At 43.5% G+C, this 23986-nt stretch overlaps 1 protein-coding gene across 1 annotated transcript in view; it reads right to left on the reverse strand.

Annotated features, from left to right (window-relative positions):
- Positions 1 to 248: 248 nt before the first annotated feature.
- Positions 249 to 23986, reverse strand: part of gfra1a (gdnf family receptor alpha 1a) — a 78373-nt gene continuing 54635 nt past the window's right edge. Inside the window, exons 4-10 of the mRNA XM_053436427.1 lie at positions 20493 to 20671; positions 19203 to 19375; positions 17786 to 17895; positions 16114 to 16248; positions 9706 to 9887; positions 4584 to 4631; positions 249 to 3368 (exon numbers count right to left, since the gene is read on the reverse strand). Coding sequence (XP_053292402.1) covers positions 3189 to 3368; positions 4584 to 4631; positions 9706 to 9887; positions 16114 to 16248; positions 17786 to 17895; positions 19203 to 19375; positions 20493 to 20671 — 1007 coding nt within the window. The 3' untranslated portion in view covers positions 249 to 3188. The remainder of the gene's footprint in view (positions 3369 to 4583; positions 4632 to 9705; positions 9888 to 16113; positions 16249 to 17785; positions 17896 to 19202; positions 19376 to 20492; positions 20672 to 23986) is intronic.

Consider the following 23986-nt stretch of genomic DNA (forward strand, 5'->3'; position numbering starts at 1 on the left):
AACATGAAACTCTCTGTATCTGCTCTCATCTCTCTTCTCTCCATCTTTCTTCTCTCCGCTCTGTGACCCCGAGGTCATTGACATTAACTCTCGTCGTCTTATCAGCGTCTCAGGATCACGACGCCCGACCTCAGACCTTCTCTCATCCCCCCCCCCCGTCGCCTGTCCGTCATCCTCCAGGTGGGCGCGGCTCTTATATATGCCCCCCCCCCCCCGTGCTGTGAAATAAACACCACGTGCAAACAGTGTTGGTGATTTGACAGTTTTTAATTATAACTTTTTGTACAATAGATTTTACATTTTTCACAAGCTAAGAGGTTAATGATGCCAGAGAGCAGAGGGAGTCTCCAGAGAAGCCATGTCTGGTGTTTCAAAACGACACATGGGATGGAGACAACATATCCACCATCTTTTTATTTCTTTATTTTCCTAACATCAGGAGGAAGAGCCCCGGTTTGGACCCGAGGAACTTTCCGACCGCCTCTTATATTCCAGCGCCTGTGAAGATACGACTCTGGGATTCAAATATAAAATCAACAGTTGCTTTTTTTAAGACACAAGAAGAGAAGTTGGTCCTGTAGCGTCTCGTCACATTTCTCCTTTAACGTTTCCCTCCACACATTCAGTCCGTGGGGTTGAACCCCCCCGGCGCCCACCTCTGGTCAGATATACCTTTAAAAAAACCTTTTTAAATGTTATGGTATAGAATATATTTATCTTTCCTTCACAGTCACCATGCAACAACAATCTTCTCTCTCTCTCTCTTCTCGAAACCGTAATTCTTTCAGCAGTAAAACCAAAGTAATTATTTGAATCGGCTCTGAACATTCTGTAAAAAACAACAAAAATCAGAGGAGCTGTTTAAACGGATCAATAAGCGGCCGGTCCGTCTCCTTCGATTCAACTCATCCACAGTAAAAATTCGTAAAAGATAGAAAAATAAGTTCAAATCTTAGCCAAAAAAACAACGGAAAACAAAACTAGAGTTAAGCAATGTGGTGAACGGGGGGGGGGCTATGGTACAAAGGAATAAGCTGAGGAAATACAGTCATGTTGAACTACAGAGTCACATTGATATCCTCTTTCTCAGATGCAGTAATATTCCATAATCATGTACATACTGGGAGAAAATATACACATTATAGGTAGTTGTAAAAAAACAATATTCAGTATCTGAATGTCAAAATAGCTCACGATGCTCTGGAACAGAAAATCATCGGACGTCTATTCGTCCGATTTATAGCTTCAGCCAAGTACGTACAGTGCATATACCATGTTAACGCTCAGTTAATAACACAGAAGTTCTACGATACATTAACCGTGTTCTGAGAAGCTACGTAAACTGAAGCAGCGCGTTGTTAATGCTCAGGTTCGACGTACGATTAACGTCATGACCACGAGGTTCGGATTTCCTCTGGGGGGGGGGCTGATGAAAACGGACGCACGTGTCTGTGAGAATCGAAAGTGAATTTTGATGTTGTAGCTTTTTTTCCCAGAAGTCACCGGGAGCAGACGTACAATAAAGGATTTTTTCTCACGGTACTGAAGTCACATGTGTTTGAATCGTTTTCAGAAAAAAACAGAAAAGTAAATATTTGACCATTTCCTAAAACGTTCCCTCTTTAACAGCAACTGTCCAATCACAGCTTAGCAACTATGATAACGATTATAAAGAGGTGTCAGGAATTTATCAACACACTAATGAAAGCTGCTAACGTTAGCATGCTAAGCTTACGGCTAACAGCCAAACTTTGCTTCCAATCAACAAATTCAGTTTGCAAAATTTCAATAGTCAAGATGTAAAATGTAACTTCTGTCTCCTGAATTCGAATGTGAATTATTCTATAATTTCAATGCATCACTCGGACAGTTATTCGAGTAAAGTGTGTTGATGCTACGCTACAGTTTAAAACCTGACGTGTGTATGGGCGGTGACTGAAGGAGGCGGGGCTTAGCAAACGGTCGTAACAATGACCCAATCGAGAAGCTTCGTTTCCACTGACTGCCCTCGAGGACAGTTAGCGTTGGATCGTCCTCGGCTCGTGTCCGTCCTCAGGACTCGGCGAGATTCGTCCAAACTCAATAAAAAAACAAAACAACAACAACACAGGTCGAGGTGAAGCTGCAGCTGCTGCTCCGTCACTTTTCATATAGAAACACTGAACATGGCTTTGACTTCTAACAGTTACACGTATGTACAATCACTAATGAGCAGAGTGGACTCGAACATCCACAGCAGCGTGTGATCGCAGAGAGGAATCCGTCTGCCGGCCAAACAATGCGTTTAAAAAACAGAAGAGCAGAAGCCTGGTAGGTGTGTGTGTGTGTGTGTTTCTCTGTGTGTGTGTGTCTGAGTGTGTGAACGTGTGCGGTACTTGTGTGTGCGTGGATCCTCGCCTGTGTGCTTTTGCCAGAGGCGACGTGTGTTCAGCTTGAGCTACAGTTTGGACGCGGATGTTGCGACTTCTCTGATGTTACAGGTTGTCGGTGTTCACCCTGGAAAAAAGGAAATACTGTCGAGTGACATTTTATATATTTCAGGTAAAATATCGATGTCGACTTTTCGAGAATTTAAAAACACCGGATCTCGTCCCTGACTGAAACAAACAGGAAACCACAGGGGAGAGAGAGGAACACCCAACGAGTCGCCCGCGTGACGAAACGTAGCCGACACTGAACGGACTGTGACTTTTAAGCGAAAGATCCCAACGATAGCCTCAACACACAAACAGACGTGGGTGGAAACCGATTGGACGACAGTGAAGGTCAACGTGAGTTTACATCGTGTGTGAACCGATCCGAGAAGCCACCAGCTGTGGTTTGTTGGAATGTTAATCCTCGAGTACGTTGTTATTTCCGCCCGATCGACCAACGAGAAAAAAGCTTTGAATCCCTTTTCTTTTTTTTTTCAGACCAACCGAAAAGGGAACACACATCCAAACCGAGTAGATATAGTAGATCACTGCTTTAGCACACAGCTGCAATGCAAAGAAACAAAAAAAAAACACAAAAACAACAAAAATTCAATAGAAAAGAACAAAGTACGAATCAAAGTAGAGACAGATTCCAGAGGGAAATAAGAGTACGACAGGTTTTACTGAGAAGAAAGCATAGAACTTCTTGTTTTGCTTTTTCTTTTGTACAAATGTGTGTTTGTCAGTTCGTTGAAGCGCGTTGAGGCGTCGAGGCTACAAGTCGCCCGGAGAGGAGGAGGAGGAGGAGGAGGAGGAGGAGGAGAGGGCCTGCAGGCTGCAGTACCACAGCCAGAGCAGGGGGGGCAGCAGAGAGATCGGGCCCGCAGGCCGTCTGGAGGCGGCCGAGTTTCTCAGGATGGCGTTGGACGTACTGGGGCCGTCGATCTGAGGATCCTGAGAGTCAGACACAGACAGGAGATGTTTACACTAAAGCTTTTAATAAATAATTTTAATATTAATAAGTTTAATTATATTTCAGCTAAGATGTTCCATACATTTATTTATGCAAACAGATATGTTTTAAGATCTTTGATCGATTTTTTCAATACTGAGCTAATAAGCAGAATTTTCCATGTGATACAAAAGCTTAAACCTCTTTTCAAGTTGTGTTTTTTATGCTTTGCATCAGTATAACTCATATTTATCATGAAATTGAGATATAATGAAATTGAATGTTTAGTAAAAATGTACAGGCAGTTGTAATAGTAGTAAACTAAACAGTGTCAAGGCTGCAGTTTAAATCCTGCATGTGAGACGTGGCACATTTGAAGATATTAGTCCTTTTAATTGAATATAATCATCCATAAAATCTTTAATACATTCATCTGCTGTGACACAGTGGAAAATCAAAAGGTTGTTTCTGTAAGTAAAAGGCCACAGTGGGAAAACTAAAAACCACATTTGTGAGTCTGTCTGTGTGCATTTGCATGACTGTGTGTGTGTCTGTGTGTGTGTGTGTCTGTGTGTGTGTGTGTGTGTGTAGAGCCTCAGCCACGGTCTCTGGCTTGCTAATAAAGCAGCAAGCTCAGGGCTGGGTCATCTCCTCGAGACCTGTCGCTGCTTCCATTAAATGTCAGTCCAGTGCATAACGCTGCCTTATTATTGTACAATGACATTTGCGGTGAACTTTAAAAGCCACCAGATAAGCAACAATCCCATTTCAGCCTCAGAGGAACTACAAAGACCAGGAGTTTACAAAGGAGGCAGGAGGCAGCGCCAGGCCGTCACAGGATCACAGGCCGGGATCATTTCATTACTCAAACAAGTCGTTTTGATTTTCATTTACACGATTTTGTATTTATCCCAAATTACAGATGTCAGAGCGCAGAGACTTGAGGCATGCGCACAAAACGAGATGTGTCACTCTACCATTTTGGCAAAGGTCACAAAATCGACATGACCAGATGATTTTCACTTCTTGCTTTGTTTTTATTCTGTGACGTCTTATTTATGTGAATTAAGAGGTTTAAGAGAATTTAAAGGTATTTGAGACTAAAGTATTTTTCTTTAAATCAACCAGAGTTTGTTAATTTCATCTAGACATTACCCTCTGTTCAATTATAAAATTCACAATGTGTATCTACATGATATAATGGACATTGAGCTTACCAAGCAGATGACGCCATCCACAGTTGAGTTTGACTTCAGTTTCTGAGCCTGAGACAGAAAAACAGAGAAACACAAAACTGTCAACAAGTATTTGAACTCAACGTCCACAAAGAACACGTTCATTTCCTCAGTGACAAAGATCCAAATAACAAGGTGATGATTTCTGTGTTGGGACTTGAACACCGGCCGTTTGTGGCTTTGCCGCACGGAGCCTGAACAGCGAGTCGACACAGACAATCCACAACTGATTCATTAGCTTTGAACAACAATCGATAGAACAATTAACAAACTAATTACACTTAAAATCTTCTGCCAACACATTTACATACCAGGTACAGACGACACGCACACTTCAGTGTTTGAACACTGCGACTGAAATACCAATAACCATCAGCGTCTGTGATTGAGTGTGTGTGTGTGTGTCTGTGTGTGTGTGTGTGTGTGTGTGTCTGTGTGTGTGTGAGAGCTCAGCGCTGATCTGATCATTGAGGCAGAAACTGGAGCTCAACTGAGAAACAACAACGGTAACCCTGCAGATTTCTTTTTACCCAGAGAACCTGTTCAACTTTTACAGTCGATGTTTGCTCTCAGAGAAGAAAAGAGAGGCTCCGTCTGATTTCATCACAGACACACACACACACAAGCCCACACACACACAAACACACACACTGCTACTTTCCATGTGTGTATCAGAGGGTTCTATCAGTGACTGACGCTTTAACTGCTTCACCGTGATCGACAGGTCATTTACTGAGTATGAAAGAGAATGATTATCATGATTTTATGTTGGATTGTTTCTGCAGGACTTTGTTTCTATAGACCTGCGAACAAAGGTTGCCATGGTCCTCCATTCTCCATCAACCCCATCATCAAACCCATTGGCTTCATGCTGTGTGTGAGTGGAGCTCCAGCTCTGGTTTCTGGGTACTCATGTGTGTGTGTGACAGAATAATAAATGGCTCCAGTGTTCACCACAGGGAATTCAGATTTAAAACAGGGATGTACAGGATGCAGCGGCCATGGAAATTCAGCGGGAAAGAATCCGTGTTCTGTTAAAAACAATTTTGCTTCGGCGCTACATGAAAAAAAAAACGAACTCTGTGTAAAAGACCCAAACCCACGAACACGACAAGAATTGTAAACGTGGAAGCAGAAACCGTAAGTGGTCTGAGGAACCTGATGACTAAACACAACTGGCACCAGTTTGTGTTTCAGGAGGAGGTTCCATCTGTGTTCGGATGAATTAAACATTTTCACCTCTCAGACGCAAACACTGAGACAAGATCATGATAATAAACATCCAGAGCTCGCTGCTGAATCCCGAGGGCGCCGCTCGTTTGTGGTGCACAGCCAAAACATCCGGAAATTGAGATTACACCGATGTGAGTGTTGAAATTGCGATTCCCATTCAGACTCCATCTGTTTCTGCAGTGAACTCATCGTTGTAGCGTCAGCTCTGGGTTTTCAAAACAAACTAATTCAGCCATTAAGAAGCAGGAATTCAGAAGTTTGAAAGCACAACTTTCAAAATTCACCACATTCAAATAACAACATAACAAATAAATGTTTTCAGATTGTTCTGAGGATTATTCAGACACATACAGTCGCGGCTGGAATTCTGAAACCTAATGTTTTCTCTTTATGATCTAGTGAAAACCAAAGATACGATTCCATTCACCCGCAGTCAATTGAGGTGGAATCAGAAGTCTCGGCTGAGAGTCATTAACTCAAACCCTGGTAAATAAAGCAAAGACTACGTGCATGAGATCACAGGGTGAACTCAGCCGTTAAATTACCTCACACTTCCATTACTTGTGATTACATACCCCCCCCCCACCCCCCCCCACACCAGCCTGTAAATGACTTCTAAGCATTCTATAGTATATTAAACAAACCAATGCTTATTTTCACTTCCAAAAAAAACAATCTGGACGAGAACAAATTCAAATGTGCCTGTTTATTTCTGCTTTGTGTCCATTTGGTTCACATTTGCCTAAAACCTCCATGTTCTGAAAAGTCACATTAGCATGTGGTAGATTTCCATATTTGTCCGGGGCACTTCCTGCCTGCTGCTGGAGTCAACGATATTCATGAGAACACGCCGATGGAGCCCCGGGCTTTGCAAACATATATATAGATATAGAGCTGTGTACGGAGTGTGTGTGTGTGTGTGTGTGTGTGTGTGTGTGTCCGCATTCATGTATATGTTGTTATCTGCGGCGGCTTTGCTGTGCGCCTGAGCTAAGCCTTCTCTTCGCAAAAACATTTACATCACAGAAGGACAACACAGCAGAAACATGTGAGGGAGTTCGGGAATGAAAAGAGTAAAAAAGACACTTGGGAGAGAACAAGGGGACATGAAGAAGAAAGCTTCAAGTGTCAAACCCGTCGTGACGCCACCCGTTGGTTTCTGAGCTGTTTGAAGACTCCACTTTGACATTTGGTCCAGCGCCATCTTGTTTTTTATTAAACAAGAAGTAACCATAGCTGTGAGGAGAAAGGGGTGGAGCCTGACTGAGAGGTCGAGGACACTGCACCTATTGGACGATAGCTAGATGCTTAATGGTCTATTTGACTCTAATTGGGTCATAATTTGCTAAATGAAAATCCGCTGTATTAAAAAAGTCTTGAAACGCGTGATTGAGACATAAACTCCGCGTGAAAATGTTAACTGACGTTATAAAGTGTGAAGTAGACAATCAGTGGAGTCGCCCTCTGCTGGCCATTACACAGAATGCAGGTTTCAGGCATTTTCTGCATTTGCTTCATTCTATGGTTTTTTACTGTGATTTAAATTGAAGCTTTCCAACTATTTATGTGACAAATTACTAAATGATTTATAATCCAACAAATTGGAGGGTGGAACAAAGGCACATTTTCCTCCAGTTCCTCTAAAGAGCTGAGGAGCTGGTTCCACCTCTTTCTTTCATCTACTCTTTGATTCTGTTCTGTCAAGCTGAGGTAAACACAAGGTTGTATGTGTTGCTGTGTTTTTACCGAGTGGAGTTTCTCTGGTTACTATTCTGCATGTATGTGTGTGTGTGTTCTTGTTATCAGCTGTGAGGACCATTTTAAGCATAGAGCCTCCAGAGTGAGGGGCTGTTTCTGGAAGGTGAGCGGTTTTAACTCTTCGCCAATGGATTGTTAAGTGGTTAAGAATTGGTTTTAGGGTTAAAATTAGGGGCTAGGCAATCTATAATGTCAATGAGTGTCCTCACTAAGATAGAAGTACAAACATGTGTCTGTGTGTGTGTGTCTGTGTGTGACTGTGTGAGTGAAAAAGAGAGAGAGATCAATGAGTGGAGTGGAGTGAGTCCTCTGACATGCCTGTCCCTTGAGAGTGTCATTACAACGGCATACACACACACACACGCACACACTCACACACACACACACACACACACACACACACACACACACACACACACACACACACAGTTCGCACTGATAATGAGCTTTGCTGGTGTACTGGTGCGTGTGTTCGCTGTTGGCTCTGCTCTGATAACACGTCAAGTACAAGTTAATGAGAGAGTTGCTGTGTTAAACCACTTTTCTAGCGTGTGTGTGTGTGTGTGTGTAGATATCGGTTGGAAAACTAATAATAAATTATCATCTTGTTTTGATGGAAATATGAAGTCAAAGTCACAATCTGTGATTCAGGTCTAAACACAGGTTCGTTATGAGGAGAATGAGAAGAAGGAAAGTATTTCTCCTGCTGTTCACATTTTGCCTCCTACAGTGTTACTTATATATCTATATTATATATGTTTGATTATATACATATATAAATATGGAACCAGCAAACTCTACACTAAAGCATTTTAAGATTTGAAACAAAGGTCAACAGATTTGTTTCAGTTTTATTTTTTGGTGATTGGCTGATTAACAGCGAACACTTTTACTTGGAGAAGTGACAAAAATTAGTTTTATATGTTTAAATGTTGCTTGACCGGAGCTGGGAAAAAATCTGTGGGTGTTCATAAACAATAACAGCAAGACCAGAAGAAGTGGTGTTGGTAGTAACCTGCTGTTTGTCAGAAGGTGGATTTCAGCTTGACGTTGCTGGAGGACTTTGTCTGTAAACAATTAACAACCTCAGTGGTTTCACGAGGCTGCATCAGGTTGCCCTAACATCATTGGGCGAAGCAGCTCTCACAGTCTCGCTCCGCTGGTAACGACAGTATTATCTCCACTTCCTCCCGGACCCGGGAGCACCCCCCCCACACACCAACGTTCAGGATTGCCGTGAATGAGTTGCGTGTTTCATCAGCCACACGGCTGTTTGTTCCTGTGGAGCAGAGGAGGCTCCGACAGGGAAACACACTTTGAGAGTCTTACCAGGTACAAAAATAAACATAATTTATTATATTGTTTTTAATATGTTTTTGGGGGTTATTGGGAAATAGTAACATCGCAATGCTGAACATCTGCGAAATGAACATTTAGAAATCTATCTTCACTTTCTTGAAATTTTGTTCTTTAGTCTTGATGACCGAATATATAAAGATATAATTTATGTTTTTCAACAACCAGAAGGAATTTCCCACAGAACAGATTTCGCTCTGTTCTATCAAACAGTTCTGAATTGCACACTGAGCAGGCAGAGTGATGGTAACATGATGTTAAAGCTCAATATTCACTCCTCTTTTATCTCTGCTTTGGTCTCCACCGTCTCCTGTGAAGAATATCTGCCTCTTTCGCTGCTTAATGTTCAACTTCTCCATTCGTACTTCACACTTTCTTGTGTTTTCATTACAGACAACTCTCACTTTACTTGCAGCATATGATTCACTGCTTTAACTGGACAGATTGTGTAATGTGACAGCGCTGGATGAAACAAATGGAGTCTGCCTGAAATCAAAGAGAGATGGAGAGTGAACCCGAGGATGAAGAGGCAGTGAGGTATGCAACAGAAACAGACAGGCAGCAGATGAGCAGACACTGGAGATACAATGTGCAGATAGTGAGACACATAGAAAGAGGATGGAAAGATGAGCAGCTCTGATAAAGAGCAGCGGAAACTTTGTCTTTGTACAGAGAAAACAAACTTTCTGAAATGTCTCCTTGGATCCGGTCGTCCTCTGAATGCAGAAACTAACCCGAGCCAGTGTGTGAGTCTCACCTGTAGGCTGCCACAGAAGTGGTAAATCCCAGGGTCTGTGTTGATGTGGTTGTCAATAGGGTTGGGGTTGCGTTCGCGGTTCTTCTGGGAGTGAGTGGTGGTGGGGGTGGTGGTCTGGACCGGGGACACGGGCTGCCACACCCCCACGTCCGTCCCGTTCCCAAAGGCTTGAATGGCATTACCTGCAGAGGGGAGGGGTGGGACAGGATCAGTCAGTTGTGATACTCCAATAATATATAAATGTTTGGCTGGTGGGTGAAATACATTAAGTTCTGAAATATGTAAATAGGAGGGGCACACAATCTACAATAAAGCAACAGCACAAGACACTATGCTGGGAATCTCTTATATTGTGTAAACATTTTCGTTGTAAAACTGTGACAGGGCAAACATAGTGTGTAGTAAATGTAAATAGTATTTTATAATATAGTATAGTGCCCCCCTCTGATACCTTTTATTAGTTCAACTCTTTATTACGATCCCAGAGCCTCCAAACAAGTCTCTTGATGAATCTGAGCAGGTAAAGCTTTTCTTTCCAACAACAGAAATACCACATCGTATTTCTAAAGCCGGTCCCTTTAGCACCAAACTGGATCCTATCGTGAATCACACGCTTGTTAGTCCCCATGTTAAAATAAAGCTCTATATTGCAACGGCCTAAACCACAATTAAAGGTGAGTTAGAAGGTACTTAGGGTTTGTTATCACTTCCCTCCATTATAAATTCACCACACAGTCAAAAAGCTGAGTGCTGATGTGGCTATTTACCATTAGGGTCCATTAGTGGCCCTATTAATAGCGTTCTATAGCTTTGATGTAAAAAGACACACACACACACACACACACACACGCACACACATCAGAGGAAAAGCTGAGCTTAACAGAGATGCTTTGTGAGCGTAATGATATTCTCCCCTCCAACAGTCAATTATGACCCTGATACTGTGAAGGGAGGGAGAGACGATCTGGATAATGGCTCCTTTAACCCCACTGACACATCCACACATACATGTGCAAAGACACATGTCTTCATACCAGCAGAAGTCTTCACCCTGCTGTTGTTTGTCATTCAATCAATTGTCAAATCTGATGCAAAACGTATTAAAATCCAAAGTTATAGGTAGAATTCCACCAATCTTGGGTTTTGGTCTTGCTGAGTAACAGCCAGTGACACTCAACAGTGACTTGTACGTGTCTTTGTTCTCTTGTGTCGGCCTGAAGTCAGCAAATCTGTTGATTTACGTCCAGACCTCAGCTCTGTGACATCCTCGAGTTCCACTGCAGGGCCGAGGGAGCTGCTGCAGCACATCTGGAAACATAAATCCCCTCAAATGTTCTCAGATTGAGAAATTGATTGCAGGCTGTTGCTCTCCTCTACTTATGTGCTTTTCTTCTTCTGCGACTTTGCCAGCGTTCCCTTATTCCTGCCGACCCAGTTCAAGATGTTTCCTCACGTAAGAGGAACCAGGGAGTGTTTGGCATCTCCAAAACTCAGAGTCAACAACAGGTTAGCGTCTGATTGCAGCTCTGATTGAAAGACATTAGAAGAACATGGATTTCTTAGAGGAGTAAATTAAGGTTGCCCGTCACTAGATTTGTGTTTTTCAGATGAGACACACACTGTTAATTGGACTGAACTCAGTGGTGTTTGAAGACACTTAAGCACATGTTGTTCAGAGCCTGAGAACACAGCAGGGGCTCATCCTCCTTGTCTTCACTCTCCTTCCTCCTGCAGAAGTGGCTGCGGCTTAAACTCGTCCCGACCTAGAAACAACCTCTGAGTTAGTTCCACTCGGCACATTTAATAAACGTAACTATTAATCTGAGACAAAGTGGAGCCCGAGACGTCCTCACTTCATCGCCATTACTGAATTGACCTCTGGAATTAACAGACATCCCAGAAGACGTCTCGCTGTGACTGGAAATGTCGTCAACAAAGCAGCGGATGTGAAAATATGTATTCACCGGGAGTCTGGTGAAACTGGGATCATCACCGACAGAGTAAGAACGGGAGCTCTTTGGTTTCACTGCTCTACACACAGATTAAACTTCAAGAAGGGAAAGTCCTGCTTAAAGTACATTGCACTAATCTTTAAAGTGTGTTTGGATAATAAACCCGAGCGCATACTGTGGAGTTAATGTCTTTTCAGTGCCGAGGACAAGCCACCTCCGCCACTGTTAAATCAGAATATATAAAAATGATTTTGCAGCCACTGCAGACGGAACAAACACACTCTGTTTCATAAGGTATCTTCAGGGTATTGAAGCTATAATCTCCTGAATCACACTGAGGACTGTTTCTCACCTGAGAGTCTGAATCAAGCTTCATGTGTTTGATCCCATTGTTTCATTTGATCTGGTTTGTTTTGGGTTCACATTGTAATTTAGAGGATTTGGTCTGACGTCTGTCTGTCTGATTATTGTTGTATTACTAGCAGTGACACCAACCTCAGGCCCAGTGGTCCTATAATACGCCAAAGTACAGTGATCCTTCAAATACCAGCTCTGTCTCTGTAAGTCTGAACTATTCAAAAAAGGGAGGAACTTTCTAAACCTGATATTTAGCTTCAGACTAAACTAAGAAATCTGAAGGTCTAAACCAAACAACGAGGTTATTAAATCATCATAACTCTCACTTACATGATTGCTCTTGCCCAAAGCATTCCAACACACAACCCTATATACTCCATGTACCTCACACTCATTGCTGCCAAAACTGGACACTACTATTGCAAGACATTATTGAAGAGACACACAGTAGAGCAAGAAAACCTCCACTTATATCAATATATCAGATCTTAGTATGTGTTTATAAAATCAAGCCCATTATTGGTGTTTAAAGATTAAAAAACGAAGGCATTGATCACTGTTAAACCTTGAGGTGTTTTTTAAATGTCTCATCAAAGCCACTAAATCAAGGATGAAAGCTGAAGCGATGGTCCTCTGGGAGCTGCATCATCGGTTCTGAGAAAGGATGACATCAACACATTTGCCCTGAAACTATTTTAGTTGACTAGCACATAACGGGATGAGCTGGGAATATGACACATAGACCTGTTTGTTGATGAGATGTGGGGGACTTCCTGGATCAAGAGAAACCCACAAACCCAGTGCTAGCCGTGGTCTAAATTCATAAAACCAGCCCTTAGTGTCAACTGGGCTAAATCCCAGTTGACACTATGGGCTGGTTCCAGATCCCAGAGTGCACTCTCCAACACACACCTTTATAAAGCTCCAAACCAAACATGAATTCAACCTTCACAGCATGGTGCATTCGAGCAAACACACAATATCATCTTTCCATCGCTGCAGATATTTGTGTTAGCCGTGTGCGTTCGCCTCACACGGACGTCTACCACTTTATCTCACTTTACATGAACAAGGTTTTTCTGTAATACTAGAATTCTGATCCTGTTGGATGGCGTGACCTTTGCAGTCGGTGCATATCCCAGAAACAGAGGGAGGCATAATACTGGACGAGCTTTGAATACATTAAATCATTTGGAATACCAGAGTCTTCCTGAGAATATTGAAGCAGTGGTTGGGATATGTTGGGATCTCTGATGAATGAATGGCAGTAGTTTGATATTTCACAGATTATTATACACTCGCACTGATGTGTTGGAAAATTGCTTCAAAATATTTGGAAATCTGTATTAAAGGATGCTAACATCAATATGTGACCATCCACAGTAAGATCTGAAAATAAAAAGCGAGCTATATCCACCCAGGATAAAATATCTCGAAACGAAGCGCAAGAACATAACAGCCCTCTCTCTCAGTCTTTTCACATTCTCTCTCTCCCTCTCTCTCTCTCTCTGTGTGTTCTTTTCTTTCTCTATTGTAGTTCCTCTTTAGTCATGACCCTGTAGCCGGCATGTGTCAGGATCTTCAGAGTTGTCAGTTCCAGTTACTGCTGAGCAAGCTTAATGAGAGCAGAAAGGAGGAGGGGGAAGGGGGGGGGGGGGCATGAGAGGAGGGAGACAAAGCGATGGGAAGAGCAGTAAGAGGTGAGGTGAAGCATGAGCGGGAGGAGAACGAGTAGAAGAGGAGGGATGGAGCTGGTGGTGAAGTGAGGAGGCAGTGAAAGAGAGAAAAGACTAATTATGAAAAGTCAGAGGAGGTACAGTCCTCAGCTCCTCTCAGCCAATCAGAGCCGAGAGCAGATATACGGAGGGAACGTTTTAACCCACATTAACCCTCTTTGATCGAGCAGATCTCATAACTAACACACACATACACATGAAATCATCACATTCCGCTTGAGAGATGTTCAGTGCACGACACACACACACACACACACACACACCAACTAGGAAAGGAGATGGAAGCACCTCCAGCTGCAGCTTGCTCTCACACTCACTCTGCAGTGTAGCAGCACATTAACCAATTGATCGCCTGCTACAGGTGTCTCACGGCCGATTGCCTCATCAATGGAAAACCTAACAACTCGATTCATTAGCGACTCGGCTGCTGGGAGTTGGACTCTTTCCTTCTCAATCTCTTTTTCCATTTCCCTGCACCATCATGCGAACATCACGTTAAGTATCGAACAGGTGGGAAGCGAGCAGATCCCCTCGAGGCAGACGCTCCCCTGGCTAATGTGAGACGTCCTCAGATAAAACATCGTGGAGTGTGCGTCTATTCTTGGGACGCATTTTGTATTTCAGCCTCGAGCTGCTGTTTGTGTGTCTGCGGAGAAGCAGAATCTCTGTGCTTATTCTTATTGAATCTGAATCCAGCTTGAAATCTGCTTGTGTATCCAAATCCTGTTATTATAAGACCATACAGGACTGAAGGTTTAACTGAGAGACTCCACCTCCAGCTGATTCTCCATCACATCGGTCCTGTTGAAATGCAAAGGGCTGTTCAAAGGTGCTGATACACGGTCGTTTGGCTGAAAAGTCATTAGGTCGACAACAGCCAAGTTTCACTTTGGCCTTTGGTCAAGTTATCTATTGAATTAACGATGTGCAACAGCTGATCAGTTTACCAATGTCACTGCAGCTAATGAAAGTGGCTGAAGTGCTGAGTGGACAGGAGCCTGCAGCCTGAATGATCCTGAGAGGGGACGTGAGGTTCAAACATGAGGCGAATCCCAGTTCTGTCCACAGAGGTCTTTCTGTGTGGATGCTCTCCCCGGGTCTGTGTGGGCTTTCCCAGCTTGTTCTCCTCTTTTACGGTAAGAGCAGGATTTATTAGTTTTATTATTCAAGCTCACTCACCCTGTAGAGCACATCTAAGCACCAGCAGGGGCCAGATGAGATAGAGCGCATGTTTTTCGAGTGCACGATTTGAATTTATAATCAATAACTGCTGCCCTCAAACTGGAAGACCACATCTCTCTGGCTGCTCCGGCTTCCTCCCACAGGCCAAAGACAGAGAGATGGTCTGTGGTCAGGTTAACTGGAGGCTCTTAATCACCAGTAGTATACAATGGGAATGTGGGTGGGAATGGTTGTTTTGTCTCATGTCAGCTGACCTCTCTCCCTGCTGTTTAGGGTAAAAATCCAAACCTCTTGTCCAATGTCCAGCTCCTCCTCATGCCCCCTCAAAGGATAAGTGATTATGGATTTAATCATATCTTAATCCAACTGACACCCATTTACTGACCCTGTTATCAAAAGGGAAATGCCAAGTAGGATCATTTTTATATCTCAAGCTGAATCTTTGGAATCAAAGCGGATTTGTAACCCAGAGAAGATTCGTTGGAAAAGAAGTTTGCTGCATCGAGAGTCAGCAAACATTCCATAACCAGATCCCAGCTCAGGTGATTGACTCAGCGTAGGTGTCCTTGAGCAAGATATTGTAAATATGACCCTGTGTTCTGACCTGCGTACGGGAATCGATGAGGAGTCGACTGACACTCGAGCTGAGCTGTCGACGATTGCTAAACCGAAGCAGCAGAGTTAGCTCCTATTACACAGTGAGGCTCACTCACTGCGGCTCGGCAGGAAAACCCTGAAACCTATTAATCCTGGCTAGAAATACAGTAGGTGTGTTTGTATGTGTGTGTGTGTGGTAGGGGGGGCAAAGTGTGGGTTGTTAATTAAACAGTGTGGGATGAAAAACAGGCTTTTCAGCCCAGGATGTGGAGCAGGAGATGTGCTGCAGCTTTCAGGCTTCCAGAGACTGTGGCGCAGTATGACTGGTTTCTTTATGATGCAGAGGGATAACAATGCCAGCTTGGCAATGGGATATATTTGGGTGGAAGGGGAGACGGCGAGAGAAGAGAAGAGAAAAGAGAGGATAAAGGAGCAAAACAAGAAAAAAGGGCCCCGCTGAGCAGAGAGGATGAAAATAGAAAGTAACAGAACAGAGAGAGAGAGAGAGAATTCAGAACACACAGAGATAGAAAAGAGGAGGAGAAAACAGAGAAGACAAACAGCTGATCAGGGGGAGAACTTACGGAGGCAGGTGTTCTCGGTGAAGAACTCGGTGAACTTGTCGCACTCGTCCTTGTTGTTGCCGCTGCTGCTGCAGTCGCAGTACGGAGACACGCTGATCTTGGGGGAACGCAGGTAGTTGGGAGTCATCACGGTTCCTGCAGCAGGAGACACAGTTTATCATTCATGCATTCATACGTCTTTGTTAAGGTAAGAAACGTGATCCATTAACAAGGATTATCTGTGACTTGCTGCCCTCAAGGGCCCCAATACGCTGCAGGATTATTTAAATCCTTCAGGAGACAGTTATCATCCTGCATCGGTGTTAAATGATAACAAAGTTAAATCACTGCTACATTTATTCCCCTCTCCCCGACCCCGTGTGCAGAAGTGGAGCCGAGTGCCCGAGCTTCTGCAGGAAGCAGAATGCAGAGCAGCCCGAGTGAAGAATCGTCTCCTCTCTCCGCGAGGGGAAGTAAATAGCTCCAGTCAGTGATTTCTCTCTCCCTCAATGGATTGTTCCCTCGTGCTGGCTGCGCTCCAGAGAAGGCCTTTTTGTTTTGCAGTCGGCAGAATGAACTGGTGCTGAGTGGAGAGAGAGTGTGTGTGTGGTCTGGCTCAGCGACTTGTGGGGACTGAGTCTTCAGGGGGTTGTTGTTGTGGTGAGGACGTGACGGAGACGAGGCTCACAGCTAGAGCTTCATGTTCTGATCAGTAATGACCAGAGACTACAAATAAAGATGGATGTCTGCACTTCTTCAGAAATGGAGCAAAAATACCTGTGATACAAAAACTGTAATATTACGGCAATGACATCATTTGGAGTCAGAGCACAGTGTGGAGCGGGGGGGGTGGAGCCACTGTATTCAGGTGCTGCAGATTCACAATGACACATTTTGGCTTCACTTGTTGGAGCCTCCATGGCGTCCATCTTTATATAGAGTCCATGGCTACAGCGTTCAGATAATCAGATAAATTCTAAACATTCGTCATTCAGCTCCCATCATTTTCTGCTAAATGAAGATTCATCCAGGGGCTCCGAGGTTCCCAATCATCAAGAAGTTCTACGATTACATTGATCTGATATCAGACTTTGTGGTTGGTGCTAGATTGGATCAACTGGAGGGACAACGCCTCCACAAAGATGTCAAATCAAATCAATAGTGTGAATTTGTTTTTTTTGCACAAGGTTTATTTTTTGCATTAGACATGAATCTGTGCTTCTCGTTAACAGCTCGTCAGATCTCGTGCCTGCTCACGGTTGGAGTCATGTCAGAACACTGATACTACTGAGGCTGAGTAGATTCCTCGTGCAGCCTCGGTGGGATCTCCACTGCAGTTCTGCTGGAGTTTGCAGCGGGGAACTCTCGGCAGCAGCTGAATGTTCAATTTCACAAGCTGATACTTTCCCTGAGCTTTCCGTGGAGTCTGAGCCAATTTCAAAATTTGTTTTTGCTTGGAGACAAATATCAGAAGCTCCGGTGTATCTCGGGCTCTGACCTGATTTCTGCAGCAGCTCCCAGATTATTTTACATCTTACTTTTTTTGGTGGGACATTTTTTAGAAGCAACAGAATCGATTTGTAGAAATAAGAGGAAACAGAGTTATGAAAATGAACAACAATCCACAGAGACCGGGAGTCAATGGAAAGAGACAGAGCTGAGCCATAATGATCAAGTGTCCGTGTGAACTCACCAATCAGACCCGAGTACGAGAGGAGGCAGTCCGCGTAGTTCTCCTTCAGACAGCCTGACAGCGAGCGAGGCTCCGGCTGGCAGTTGACAAAGAAGTCAGCCAGTCGTGACCTGCAACAAATCCAGAAAATATGTCAGAGCCAAACACGATTAGAGCTCCGACAGATTCTGTACGAGGGGGATTCGGGAGGCCGATGTGACTGGAATGTGCTTCGAGATGCCCGGTCCGACCGAGCGTGTGCTGGAAGCCATCGCTCTCAATGTAATTAGGCTCCTTAATGGTCGTCTTCAGCCGAGTAAGATGACCCTCCTTACGCTCGCTGGGGCTGGTTTATATCCTGGAGTGAATGAGGCTGAAGGCAATTCTGCACCGAGTCGGCTCCATTTCATTTACTGCCTTTTGCAAATGTTTGTTTACACTTTGCCACAGGTGCAGCGGCATGTGAAATTGAAATGAGCTTCTGGTTCCTGAAGGAATCCACCGTTTGAGGAGATAGTGAGTTGTGATGCAGCGACTCTCTGACACGAAGCAGGAACTTCTCACGCCATGTTCGGACTCTTAATCTTCATCTACATGTTCATATCATCTGGATCTGACTTTGTTTGTTTGGACCTAATTTATTGAGACCTGGGGGAAGGGTGGAAAAACTCAGTAGCTTTTGGAGCAGCATGAATTAAGGGAGCAGATACAGGAATAATTTTTTCACTTTCTCTCAAATTGGAAACATTTTTGTAAAAAGGTTAACTTACAAAAAGATTCAGGTTACATAATCTAAATACATGTATTTGCAATATGGTTAGAAAGTGGCCAATCAGTATTGGTGGAGGTGCTATCTCTTATGAAAGGGTTTTGGCCAATGGTAAAGTGTTTGTGTGTGTGTGTGTGTGTGTGTGTGTGTGTGTGTCTGGGATTAAATGGAAGCATTAAGAATCATAAATGATTTCCATTTGCTCTGTGGCCTCAGGTTGCCCCCCCCTCCCCCCCCCCCTCTCCTCACCCTCTCTGTCGCCACTTAACAGCAGCGGTGGTAAATTCACGCTACAGGTTTCTGTGCCTCCCTGCGTCTCTGTCCTTTCTCTCTTCCATCGTGCACTGACTGCACTCTATACATCAGACATAAGCTCAAGGCTGAACAACAGGTCTCGGTGCAGCGCCGCCCCCCCGCTCCATTTGTCAGTTAGCACAGATAGATCACAGCCTTTGCTTTTACCACAAGCTCCCTCGCCATATCTCAGGTGGAGTCGAGTGGCTGCTGCTGACAACTCTCACCGCTCTGCACCAGGCTGCTGGGATTAGTCAGTGCATATACCTGAGAGTGAGGGGTTTTCATCTGAATGTCAAAACCTCTTTCTTTTACTGTCTAATAAAGTTATACAAAATGAATTCCTACAGTTTCCAGTGGCTTATGGTTTCCTACCTGCAGATGTAGTTGGTCTTGCAGGTGACCTGCAGCTCCAGACAGTTTGGTTTCTGCTTCTCCTCGTACGAGCAGACGGGGACGATGGTCTGACGCCGGCGCTCGGAGCAGGCGGTCTGGTCCCTGAGCGGACAGGAGCAGTACAGCATGCCATAGCTGTGCTTCGCTGGAACCTGTTCGGCAGGAGATTCAAGACATTAACTGTGATGTAGCATGAAAGATCTTTGAATTTCTTATTTAACTCTTTGGATCACGTTCCTTCAGTGGATTTTTGGGGGTTTTAATTTTGTATTTTTGTGTATTTAATTACCCATAGTTTATATTGTACCTGCCCATTCCTTTTGTTTACTTCAGACAATCTGATCGTGCTGCCACTATAACATTTTAATGTTTGAATCTTTATCAGCTGGAAGATATTATTGCCGATATGGAATCATTGATTATCTTTGCGTTTGTGTGAAAGCAATTATTTTAAAGAATAAACAAACCAGAATAGCAAAGCATTCATGTTTATATTTTTAACTTTGACAAAAACTATGTTTATTTTCTTCTTTCAAATTCTATATTATATGTTTGGATGTACATTAGTTGTATGATAAACTGTACAATATTGAGCCTAAATTACATTTTGTTGAAATAAGTGTACACTAAAAATGTTTTACATAGATGTTGGCTGATATATCGGTATAAGAAGTTTTATACTTGAAGAATCCATCTCAGTTTGCCTTGACTCAACAGAGGACTGTCATCATAGTTTTATCTCCAACACAAAGAAACTCAAAGCTCAGAGCTGCACCCACATAGAATTCTCTGCTGTGACAAATGAAATAACAATTACACATCACACTCACGTTAACAAAGCCGCTTGTTCTGTCTAGTTTTTCTATTTATTTGTATTAGTATGTACTCTAAGTGGTCCCAGTAAAGATATTCCAAGGGGGACATCACAGGAGCTGCGTTGCAATTACACTGTTTCACATCATTTCTTATGAAACGACGCCGAGAGGGAAAACATCTTTTGTGTTTGATGACGGAATCAAAGTCAAAGTTAAATGCTGGAGAATCCAACCCAGAACAAAAAGAACCCACATGATTATTTATTGTGATTTTGACAACCCCTTCAACGTTACCACTTCAGATCCTTCTCCCCTCTGAAGCAGCTCCTTTGTGATTTACACGTTCAGCTTTTATCACACATCAGTGGTTTGTAAAACCTCCAGCGTGTGTTCTCTCTCTCTGCTCCGTGTTTCTTTGTTTCTTTGTGATGAGCTGGTGTCAGAGGAGCCTTGCCTTGTCAAAGAACTGCCGCAGGGCCTTGTGACACTTCCTCTTGTTGCAGACCTCGGCGGTGGAGACGCGGCTGGTGCACGGGCTGATGTAGGACGAGCGGTACTTCTTGCACGTGTCATTCAGGTTGCAGGCCTTGGCGGCGTTCAGACAGTTGTTCTCTCTCGCCACCGCCGGCTCACCTGCAGACAAGAGGAGGAGATGTCAGACGGTGGGAAGGATTAGTGAGTGACACACGTCGAAGATTGACGGCAGGTGGGAAGGAGAGCAACTTAAAAATAAAAAGTGAAATATAAGTAAAAACGGACGATAACAGGGGATTTGTGTGAATAAGAATACAAGTGAGCCTGGGGCAGAAACGTTTGAAAACCACTGCTCTAGGCTAACCCAGCAGACATTGTGTGTGTGTGTGTGTGTGTGTGTGTGTGTGTGTGTGTGTGTGTGTGTGTGTGTGTGTGTGTGTGTGTGTGCGTGCAGCTCCTTCTCCAGAGCAGGGTCTCATCTGGCAGCCTCCACTAATTGCCGGGGTTCTCCTCAATCCGCTATTAATTAACTTTTCAATAGACTTCATCTCCATCCGGCTTTTTCGAGAAAATTAGGCAAATATATATATTTTTTCCCCCCTGAGTCAAACAAGCATAATTTGAATAGGGGATGGTGGGGGATGCGGAGTAGAGGAGTAAGCAAGTCCAGTGATTGGCTGTTGTGTTGTGCCCAGATTCAACACATCAAGGGGAAGGGAGGAGAAAGACGATTTAAAAGGGACGTAGAGACACGGGTGTGTGAAGAGAGGTGATTGGTCGGGTGACGTCTTAATTGGCGATAGAGCCGATGCTGTTAGTTCTGCTAAAGAGGAGGAGATTCCTCCAGATGAATGTTTTTACAGAACCTCTATCGGCCCCTGAGGGGAAAACCTCACCTGGCTCACTCGTCTTTTTCATTTCTCTACTTCCCTTTGCTGTCCTGTAACCGTTTCACCTCAGTTTCACATGTTCCCTGCAGCTGCTCTGCTTCCCTGCACTTGCCCTCTTCTCCGCTCTCTGTTCATCCCGCCTCCCTCGGTAAACACTTCCCTCTCAGCAAACACTGTGGTAGTGTGGAGAATAAAAGAAACTCCCTCTGAGCTCAGTTTAATCTAATGTAAATATCTAAAGCTATACAAAAAAAGAGAGTATTAACAATTAAAACTTGTTTGTTTTGCATCAATGGTTGAAATCAATCATTGATGACTCATCTAACATGCCTCAGATGCAAAAATGGAAAAACAAAAAGAAAACAAATTTCTCTGAATGAAAAAGCAGCGTCACAAACGTAGAAGACACAGGCAAAGATTTAAAGAGACATTTTACAATCATAAAGTCTGAAATTCACTCCTACAGGCAGTAGAGAGTCTTTAATTAACCCAACCTGCAGGTCTCAGGTCTGTGGGAGGAGGTCGAGCACCTGGAGATAACCCACGCACATTATTTTAGTGATTTAAGACACAGGAGCTAAATGTGTCTTAAATGTTAAGTTGTTGAGGCTTCTATTCATTTACTGATTTAGCTTTTCCTTTTAGTCCACACTTTTTATAATTTTATTATGACAGATTAAAAAAAGGAAGTGAATGCACTCACATTAGCATAATGACAACATTTCAACGCCATTTGTAGTTTCATTGATGACAGGAGCATTAATGAGCTTTTTGAAAAGCATATTTTTCTTTTTTTGACATTCTGCAGTTCAGAAACACACAGAGAGTGACTTCTGGTTTTAAATCTTGATAGAAATATGAATCGCACAGCCACAGAAATTGAGCCAACTGAAATGCACTGTAGAAAAACACGACCACCAACAAACTCGTACAACAAACTTTTCTCCTTCTTTCATGAAACCCTCTCAGACAGCTTCCACCCCGACGCCCCTCTCCCCCTCTCTCTTTCTCCTTCTCCGTCTGTCTGTTCTTCTCTGAATCAGTTTGTTCAGGGGTCAGATTCGTAAACGTCCCGATCTGCCTCCGCCTGACGGACTGACTCTCCTCTGTCAACCCTGCAGACCTCCTCTGAGCACAGGAACAAAGTTTGGCCTATTTCGTGTGCTCAGGTTTGAAAGCAGTGGATCAATAAAGACCTGAGAACTGACGGAAACCTCAGTGGAGCGTAAAGAGTGAACATTCAATGAAGGAGGTAAAAGTGACAGTAGAAAAGAAAAAACTTCAGTCTCAGAGTCGGAGGATGAGTGGATAGTAGTTTAGAAGAGCTCACAACAGGTAGACATTTTAAAACCATAATGTCTGACTAAGGCTTTACGTTTTCTCCGTGCTCTGCCTGAGTGCCTCGAGAACATCTCCTTTTCTGTGACCATTTATCTTCCCGAGCACCGAACGGATTCCTGGACTTAATGTCTGTGAAGCTGATCGAGCACTTGGCCCCTCCATCCTTTTCATATCACGAGTTTTGCTATTATACACTGCACTCTCTCAGCCCGGCTGACAGCGGCTTGACACACACAGCACATCAAGAAAGCGTTAAAACGAGTGATATACAGCCTCCTTCACTCATACAGCAAATTGAAGCCCCCCCCAGCCTGACTGGATGGGAGCAGCACTCACTGGAATAAGGCACCTGCTCAGAAAACATCACTTCTCTCCCAAACGGTTGTGAAAGGATCTGAAGTGAGAAATAGGTCGTTCTTTTAAAAAACAGCTTTAAAAAATCTGTAAAACATTGTTTATTTGTCAGTTTGAACTTTCAGCAAATTGTGTTGTCAGGTAAACACTGAAGTGAAAACTGAACTCACAACCTACTCAGGCTAGTTAAGGCTAAATTGAACTACTATATAGAAACTGAAACTTTAAGCAACGATGAAGAAGAACTCGTGAACACGTGCAGAGGAAGGTTAAATACTGATTCAACTATGAACCTGACATCTACATCTCCTGCATGGAGCCCAATTCATCCAAATATAGGGACCTGATGCCGATATCTGTATTAGAGAGTACAAATATCGATAAATCGGCCTTTATGAAATACATTTAAAAATTGGTAAAGATCTTAAAAGGGTGATTTCAAACCCTTGTAACAAATAAAATAAAATTGAAGCTTGATATTTTACAATTCAACCACAAACTTAAACTTGAATTCTGAAATGTTTAAAAACTCACACCTTTTATCTGCTTTGTTCATTCTGTAAAATATACGTTTTTCATAACCACAGACATAAACCACTAGGGGTCTCTCAATCAAAACAATAACAAAAGGCCTAGTTTGATGCGGACGTGAAGCAGCGTGGGATCATGGGAGTTCACCATCGTTGTAACATATTGTGCCTTTTTGCACAAAATCTGCACACACAGCGTCTTCAGTCACTTTCCTTCACCGAGCCTTCGTGGGAGTTCACCCCCCCCCACCCCTCACAAGTGCGTGCACACACAGAGCCACACACACAAACATGTAAACAGTATGTTGTCTATACCCTACTGCGCCCCTGGTGTCAGCTGATACATCTGCTGAACTCCC

The sequence above is a fragment of the Pleuronectes platessa genome, chromosome 12, assembly GCF_947347685.1.
Source record: "Pleuronectes platessa chromosome 12, fPlePla1.1, whole genome shotgun sequence".
NCBI lineage: Eukaryota > Metazoa > Chordata > Actinopteri > Pleuronectiformes > Pleuronectidae > Pleuronectes > Pleuronectes platessa.